Source organism: Durio zibethinus, chromosome 22 (assembly GCF_047325235.1).
Source record: "Durio zibethinus cultivar Kanyao isolate XHJ-2024 chromosome 22, ASM4732523v1, whole genome shotgun sequence".
NCBI lineage: Eukaryota > Viridiplantae > Streptophyta > Magnoliopsida > Malvales > Malvaceae > Durio > Durio zibethinus.
The window spans coordinates 22,553,578-22,562,796 of NC_143183.1; the positions used below are offsets into that span (position 1 = coordinate 22,553,578).

The 9,219-nt window shown below is 33.8% G+C and overlaps 1 protein-coding gene across 3 annotated transcripts; it reads right to left on the minus strand.

Moving 5' to 3' along the window:
* Positions 1-26: 26 nt before the first annotated feature.
* On the minus strand, positions 27-7,664 carry LOC111306969 (ARM repeat superfamily protein). Of its 3 annotated transcripts, none has more exons than XM_089751662.1 (21): positions 7,205-7,664; positions 6,942-7,117; positions 6,679-6,849; positions 6,386-6,496; positions 6,202-6,279; positions 5,701-5,885; positions 5,545-5,605; positions 5,249-5,323; positions 4,994-5,071; positions 4,820-4,882; positions 4,588-4,671; positions 4,324-4,499; positions 3,970-4,009; positions 3,739-3,882; positions 3,428-3,547; positions 3,124-3,339; positions 2,677-2,847; positions 1,379-2,054; positions 881-1,092; positions 540-669; positions 27-306 (listed from the first exon to the last, which is right to left on the minus strand). In XM_089751662.1, the coding sequence occupies exons 1-21, from the start codon at positions 7,341-7,343 to the stop codon at positions 137-139; spliced, it is 3,276 nt and encodes a 1,091-aa protein (XP_089607788.1). In that variant the 5' UTR covers positions 7,344-7,664; the 3' UTR covers positions 27-136. The 3 variants fall into 3 exon arrangements, with proteins under 3 accessions (XP_089607788.1, XP_022760757.2, XP_089607789.1); XM_022905022.2 differs by having other exon boundaries at positions 5,689-5,885; XM_089751663.1 differs by lacking the exon at positions 5,701-5,885 and having other exon boundaries at positions 5,545-5,637.
* Between the last annotated feature and the right edge of the window lie 1,555 nt (positions 7,665-9,219).

Consider the following 9,219-nt stretch of genomic DNA (forward strand, 5'->3'; position numbering starts at 1 on the left):
ACCAAAACAGGGAAAATAGAGTAAAATGTAAAGAAATGTGGCCTGAGCTTCATGTCCAACTTAAATAAAAGTAAATAAAATAACACCTCAAACTCTTACACATCCAATATATAAAAATTAAAAAATTACAAACATATTATAAAGAAGCCTCCATGTATTGCTGGAAGAAGGAACTAGAGTCGGGGAAGGCATTAATGAAACTTGAAATAAGCCGAGTTGATAAAGCCTGTCCTTGAATAAGGACATGGTGGTATCTCCCTATCAATGATAAGACGATTCTCTGTTCATCAACTTGTTCTAAAGTACCTGCAGCCACACCATGATTACAGCAAATAAATTCATAGTCAGATGAAAACTTTGTCTTAAGCAAATTACCCACATTTCCCAAATAGAGATGTAGTCGGTTTCTTAATGTTTTCAAGAAAAATAGATGATACACCCATTCCTACCATCAGTGGATTGCAAATGACTTCCCTACAAGAATGGTTACCCAAATTTAAGTAAGAATTTTACAGAGAACAGTTCATCCACAGGCTTACCCAACTCAATCTCAAGGTCTTGATCTTCTGCATCCCCTTCTTCAATAACACCATTCTCCAAGGCAGAAGCAGCTTGCGCGTACCTTTCCAGAAACTCTTCTTCAGTTTCTTCATGTTCACTCTCAGACTCCTGATACAAGAAAATGAAAAACGTATCATTGCTTTCAGAGCAATTTATTTTGAAGAAACAAAAATTCCAGTCCTAGCACAAAAGCTGGATTCCTACAAAAACCTAACTTCCCAGCTCTATGTGCCATTTCATTAGCTCCGCATCAATTAGATTATGATAAACAGTACAATTGTATGGACTAAACAAGATCCGTGTATCTCAAGAGTTAGACCTCATCATCATCTTGGATTTCTTCCTCATCGTCACCATCATTGGTATCGTCATCTTCATATTCTTCATCATTTTGTTCATCTTCCATTTCTTCATCCAGTTCTTTCAATTGTATAGATGTCTCAATCAGTGAGGTAAAGCAATCCCGTAACAAGCCACCACTTGGAATACCTACTCCCAACAACCTCTCAATCATCTTCACCAGTGTCATCACTGAGAACAAAAAACCATTAGAATTGATGTCAATTATTTTACTGGGGGAAAACAGGAAAAGGAGTGGAGGAAGTAGATTCTGGGGAGGATGTGAGGGGGTGTTTGGTTGAGGCCAACAAATATCTTTCTGATGACATAATCAAAGATAAGACCTACCACTTCTCCATCACATTAGAGTTAAGCAACAAAAAGCTGAAACACAACTATATAGATCACACTCACTAATGAATATAAATAAACTCAGTACTTGTCCAAGTTCAACAAGGGTCATAAAATAGGTACTTACCCATCAACTTTATCTCTGACTTAGCAGACAGATCAATTTCAGAAGAGCGAGTGCAAACAAAAGCCAGTGCAGATACCCAGGTTGCAAAGCCCCCTTCTTCCTCCTTCTCCAGTATTGCCTCCACAGTATCAGGATAATAGAAATAGCAAGATGCAATAGCAAGCAAGAGGGGCTTCCATAGTGAACAAGGCTTGCTTCTTACTCCTTTGAAACGAGAAAATGCCGCCCGACTGAAGACAACAGCTAATGATAGCTGCACACCTTCTGTTTCACATGAATAATTTGGAACGTGTAATAGAATGTGAACATATGAGCAAGCCCTCCATGTTGCAGATGGGTATTGTAAAATGGCCTCACTGACAAATGCACTTATTGCTTCAATAATGGATCTTTGTGGCACAGGTGGAGCAGGAGCAGGTGGAATCTGTCTGACGATAAAATTCTCCAGTCCATATTTACTGTGCAAACTAACTGCTTCCCTGATGCAGTCGAAGACAGACATATCTGCCGATTCTTCCCAAGCATGCCAGTCTGAAATCAAGTCAGCCCAAACTAATAGTAATTCTGATAGTTTAAGTTCTACGATTACATTGCTTCCAGAAACAGAAAGTATAATGGATCGAAGCAACGCTGATGAATGATCTATACATGATGAAGGGGGTGATGTCTCAGCTTCCTGATCATTGCAATAATTTAAGGAGAAAGTAAATATGCAATGAATTTAAACAAAATTGACAAGTTAATCAGGTAACTTTTAATAGCAGGATATCATCATCTGATGAATAAAAAGTATGAAGCAGTAAAACAAAAATTTTTTAAGTCAATGCCAAATTTGCACCAGGAACATAACCTGACGCTCAGCTTCATGGTCACTGCAATAAAATAAGGAGAAAGTAATATGCAATGAATTTAAACAAAACTAACAAGTTAATCAGGTAACTTTTAAAAGCAGGATATTATCATCTGACAAAAAAAAAAAAGCATGAAGCAGAGCAACGCATACTGCCAAGTTTAAAGCAGAGGAAGAAAAAATTTTGAAGTCAATGCCAAATTTGCACCAGGAACACAACCTAGATATTAGTTTGAATATAAAAAATAATTCCGAAGCATAAAGACATCATAAATCAAGATCTTTTCTCTTCTTCTAATAAAATTTTGAAATTTTATATGCTTTCCATGCAAATTTCATCAGCAGTAGTCAAATATATTCATCCAATAACCCATTTAGAGACACGATAAGCTTAAGTACCTGAGCAATTCTCAAAAAACTCAAATATTACAACGAGGAGAAAACTAACCAATGGAATGGTGAGCCAAGCCTGTTGCAAGAGAGCTGATAAAGCTCTAGTAATGGCAGCTTGACCAGATGCGTGCTTTTCATTTGAGTCAATCTGTTCAAGCTCTTCGAGCATGAAGTTTTCCCAAGATTGAGCCATCACTGCTAATGCTTCAAAGCCCCGTTCAACCACCTATTAGAAATACAATTCACTTAATCAACCAAGTCAGAAATGCCCAACGACTTTCTACAGTCCACTTTCAAACACAATCTGTCAGGGATAATGAATTCAACGCTCCAAAATTAAAGCAAACACTTTTGGTTTTTAAATTCTTGGCAAAAACCCAAATGTTAGACATGGACATGCTACTTCTTTGCAATCTTAGATTCAAATCCCTAACTTGCAGAAATTAAAATTAAAAAAAAAAGGAGTAAAATGTACCAGCCTAGCTGCACAATTCATACTTACATGAGGCCATGGCTCCAGGCTAGGATGTATGGACTTTGAGATCACATCAACCAATGAAGAAATAATATGAGGAATATGAATTATTATATTCTCATTTCCAGTCTCTACAACAGAATTGAGAAGCTGAAATAGAATGATATTTTCTTCATCTTCGTTACCAATCCTACTAATTACAACTTGAAGAAGAGGTAACCACTCAGGTGGCAGATACTCATTCTGAAGAAAACAGATAGAAAAGACAGGTGAGACATTAGCACCAAAATGAGAATGCCTTGCAACACTAAGGATTGACCAGGAGACCTACTTCAAGAAGCCCAGCGATTGCCCCTGCAGCAGCTACTCGCACAGGGTAACAAGAAGTATACTCTTTATCAGGCATTGCCAATGCCTTAAGCAAGGATGAATAGATGTCTGCACTCATCTCCTGAAATGAGTACAAACTCAGAAAGTGAGATTTATTAGTCATTGCATTTTATAAATAGTGCTCAAGCAAGTTGAAAATCAACATGATAGGGTAAGCAAACTGGTGATAGCAATCGAGTGGTTAAACTAACAAAAAAGCTTTGGTCTGATGAAAGTTTCAGAAGAGATGAAAATAGTAAGAAACTGTCTCACTTCAGGCAGACATGATGCAAGCTCCCCAAGCACCCAACTCGCAGCAGCAACCAAGTATGGTGGGCAGAAGGAAAGTGAGAACAATGGTAGCACCCGAGTATGAACCAAAGTTGTTGTACATGCAGGCTTTAGCTCCCCCAGAAACTGTTTTATCGAATGGTAGATTTCATTACTAAAAGGATTAAGGGTAAGATTTTTCAATAATGCAACAGAAAGGCTAGTTTTGCTTACATCTTGCAGGCCACCATATGCCATCAGAACACCAAAATAACTGCCATAGTTGACACACTTAATAAAATGAGAACGATTTAAATGTATGTCAAGAACTACTAATTGTGAAATGATGGGTGAAGTAGAAGAAAATTAACAACAATAACATCTTCTAAAAGGAAAATCAACCAACCAAATATAAAAAATTTATAACAAATCCTTCTCCTCCTGCTAAAGAGGAAAGATGAAAAAGGGAATAGATATATAGATAAATACAAGAGACAGAAAGATGAAGTTTTAATGAGGAAAACAGCCCTTACCTACAAAAATACAATATTAACAAGACAAATATGTGAAATATGTTCATTAACTCACTCTTTCAAAATTCTAGGATCGTAAGCAGTAGCATCTGAAGGAATGGGAAATTTTGAAAGACATGGAAGCACCAATAACTCCCCAATAGATCTCTGATTATTTTTCTTATTCTTTTCACCTTTCTTGCGCTTGGATGAAGCTGAAGAGCCATTATTTGAACTCCCAATTGGAGGCCCCTGTATGCATTAAACAAAACATTAAATAGTAATTCTATCAAGATAAAAATATCTCAAAGACATTTTCCAAGAACTATCTAGTACCAACCTTTGACATTGAAATAACACCAAGTAAGTTTATTGCACTTTTTCTGGCTGTAAATAAATCCTCCCTCCATCCAGAAATTTCTTCCTAGATACAAATTAAAAGTGTTGATATAAAAGTCAATCAAATTGATGCATATATCATTCGATATAGTCATGATTCACTTGCTTATGACCCAACAAGAGTGAAGAAAAAGGAGGCGATGACAGACAGAAAGAAATATTAATGTACGCACAAGTTCAGATGGAAGATTCTTCCGAATGTACTCCTCTGTATCTTCTTCCCACTCTAATATATCCTATTTGGGAGAAATCAAACACCAGAAATCCATTAATTAATTAAACTTCTATCATAAAATCAATTTTCAAATATTAGATGGAGATGCTTTTCTGCATTTTAAAAAGTATACCTTCTCATTCAGCATCAATACTGGTAAGATTGCAGATTCCAACAAAAATGAAAAATGAGGTGAAACTAATCTCCATCCCTGTTTCCAATGTAAAAAAGCTATGTTAAAGAAATAAATCATTGGACATAAAATTTGTAGCACCTAACAGGTAACTTCCTAAAAAGAAAGTGGTAGACACACCTTGAGTAAGAATTTAAAAATAAAAAGAAAAAGAAACAAAGAAGACATTGAAACTTATGTTGAATATGAACTTACAGGGCCTGTCTCCAGGACATGTGAAACCACATCGAATGCTAGTGAAATAATCCTCTCAAATAGAAAATCAAGCTTCTATAAAAGGAAAATTCATTCTTTCAGTTTTAACACAACCTAAAAGCATCAAATTGTAAAGCAGCCGAAATCTATGTAAATTAAGTGGGATCAATGGAGCTATGGTACCACATAGCTCTACAGCATCTAACTTATAGGAGATACTCTTTTATATGTTGTGATAAGAATAGTGGCCAAACAGCCTGGGAAATGATAACCGATGAATTACATTTGAAACTTACACTGACATTTGAGCTATATTTGACTATCTTCAGAACACAGGTTATGATGTCTGGCATTAACCTGAAAAAATAAGGGCATGGCATGAAAGAATACTGCAAATACATTAACATTAGAAAATTAGACAAAAATGATTTGATTATTACTTATCACAATACTTGCGGTGGCGTGTTGTCAAAGAACAGAAAATTAGTAAAGCCCTCTTTCCACTCTTCAACCTCAACAAGTACTCATCTTGTGAAGTATCACCATGATCCAAACTCAATGAACCCAGAATGTGTATTAGACCATCACAGAAAGAAGACAGAAGAGGAGCTACAGCAGATGGCATATATGACCTCACCTAAAAAGCTAGTCATAATTTCAAAAGAGATTCCAGAAAATAGAGGAAAACAACAAAACCATGCAAAAGAAACTCATAGGGCCTTTTCAATTAAGTAGCAACTAACAATAACTGTTATCATTTGGGGGCTTATAGCTACCACAGGTACTACCTAAGATGACAATAGGCAAATCAAGTTGAAATGCTATGCAAATTCTTAACCAGGTCATTAGGCTTCTGATATTTATATGACTACATAGTGATGAAACTTATTTTTAATAGACTAATGGAATCATCAAATGTCTTGCGAATTAGAGGGATAAAAGATATTACTCACCGCAAAATATAAGCATTTGCATATAAGGAGAAGGATCTTCTCCGTTTCCAGTTCTTTTCTACCGTGGGTGGCTATAGCCTGTATTTCACACCATATAATCTTTTATGATAGAGATTCAAAAAATGGGTTCTTAACGGATACGGAATAATTAGACCATAAAAAAGAGAAGTTTAAAGACAACAACCTTTTCAACAAGATGATGGAACACTGTCAGCAAAGGTGCAAGAATTTCTTTTGCAATTAGTTCCAGCTGCACTGGTACCGGCTCCTTAGCAACTTTAGGATTCAAAAAGTACTGGCGGAAAAAAGAAACAGAAACACTTAAACTCCAAATATGTGTTACTTTAAGTTTCTATTGAGTTTACATCATATTTACTTCAAGAAAAAAACAGACACGTGATGAGAAACCTTAAGAATCAAATCATATTAGCATTAAGTTTTCATAGAGTAATGAAAAGAAAAACAACAAAATAGTACCTGGAAAGGTCTAACAAGGGCATGAAGAACCGTAAGGGTATTGATGGTACTCCATTCACAATTTGTACCATTGCTTATGACATTACTACTTTGAATAGCGGATCGGAGTTCAGGCACAAGTTCCGGCCAAGAATTCTGCTTAACAAACTCGGCAACAACAATGATTCGAAACTGCCGAGAGGGAAGCAAAGTCCTTCATATATTAGCATCATTGATTTCGAATTTTGAGTAATATATATATAAAGATAGCAGAAAATTGGTACCGCTTCGACTAGAACTTTAAGAACTGAGGATTCGGCCTGGAGCAAAGTTCGCATCAGCTGGGCCTTGAACTCCTTGCTTATTTTTGAAGGTGAACCATCATGGACTTCAATGTTTCGCCTAGCGAAGTTTTTAAGATAAGTTGAAGCGGCAATTCTTTGACCTTGATTTTGACCCTCTACAGAATTTTTAAAAAGAAAACAAAGATAAGAATCATAATAATTTGGAATAAAATCAAAGGTATAATGATTGGAATTTGGTTTACCGGTGGCGATGGATAGGAGAGCGAACGGGAAGTGAGGTAGCGAAGAGAGGCGATCAAGAGCTTCCGTTGATGTACGGACAACGTTGCCATCGGGGCTAAGCGTCTGGTTCAGCAGCTGAGCAATCTGAGTCACGTCCATGGATCCTTTGATTTTGTTTCTTTGAGGACCGAGAAGAAGTTTTCAAAGAGCTGATGCTAACCGGCTTTTTTTTTTTTAAATGGAAAAACCCTAAAAATTTGCTGGTGAGATGCGGGAAAGAATAAGGCGGGAAAACTTTACTTTTGGGGGTGGGCAAGGGAAAGGGCAACCACTGAGCAGAGCAGTAAAGCTTCTCCCTTGTCACGAATCGCGATTCACGAGTAGGCTCACAGCCTCAGCTCAGCTGAGTCAGCTCTTGCTCTCTGTTAAAACATAAAAGGTGTAGACTGTAGAGGTCAAAAATCAATAAACCAAAAACATAGAGATCATGGACTGCCATAATATATATTTTAATGTAAAATAAGTATAATTAATTTTTTTATGTGGGAAAAATAAAATTTATTTGCAACCCAATTAATTATTATTTTTATAGATTATCTTTATAACTAAATTGATTATACTCTTTTATTATTTTTAAAATTATAATAAATCCTTAATAATAAAGACAATAATTTAAATATGTGTTTGCTACATAACATTATAATAAAATAATATAAAATAATATTATAATTAACATTAAATTAAATAATACATATTATCTTGTGATGATGTATATAAGAATTATGATAGAATAATTTATTTATTTATCAAAATTATTATTTTTTAAATATTATATAATTTAAATTATTAATATAATTTTTAAATATATAATAAGACATGTGAGTTTATTCTAATTGATTAAAAATAATTCTTTCTATTTTAAAAAAATTGAATCATTCTATGTGAATAAAATAATTAATCATTTTTATAATTTTATCCCTTCCTGTAAATAAAAATTAAATATAATATAAAATAATTATTATTTTATTTTATCATTCATTATATACCCCTTATCTAAAGTTATATAAAGATGACAAATTTTTTTTTTCGTAAGTAGTGTTACATTTGTGGGAACTATGGAGTTATGCATTCTCATTAGCATAAAAAAAAAAAAAAAAAAAACAAGTAGAAAAGTAGAGCTAAGAGAATGAGATATCTATAATAGTTTTTGACATTATCCGTTGATATCAATTTTATAAATTTATTTCATCTGTTGATTAGCATTTCAATATTTTATCACTAGCCAAATCAATATCCTAGCTTTTTACGTTATCAAAATATGAAGTATCTAACAGAGTTAAACAAACATAAATTCAATTAAAGAATTTAAGATATATGTTTTTATTTATTTCTATAAAAACATTTGTATTTTTAGAGAAATTATCATCATAATTAATTTTACATTTATAATATATCACTAAATAATCAATTAACAAATTAAAAATAATTAAATAATTAAATTTATATATAATAAAATTTAAATTTAAAACCTCAAAATTTTAAAATTTTATTATCATTAAATCAAATATTCATAAATAAAAACATGTGTTTTTTTTTTTTTAAACTACCTGCTCTTGTAATTTTTAATAATTTACTATCGCAACTTAGTTGTCTCTTATATTTTTTTAAAACACTCACGTAGTATCAATATTAAAAAGCTCGGTTGAGCTATCACAATTAACCAAAGATTAAAATATATTTTTCAATTAAAATATATCACAATAAACCAAAAATTAAAGATATTAATCTATTGTCATTAAAAAAGTACCCATCAAAAACAATTCACCTTTTTTTTAACATATTTTTTCTTTTAAAATATTTTTTTTCACCCCGAGTCCCGAGAGAATGATTATGCCATTTGCACATTCGGGTTTGAAACTGAAGCTCTGTCAATTGGAATGGAAATAACTTAGGCGACGCTGCCAAGAAGCCGGAAAACGAAAAGGACACCTGGGGGAGGATTAATGATATCCAATTGAGTACCCCTTAGCTAAAC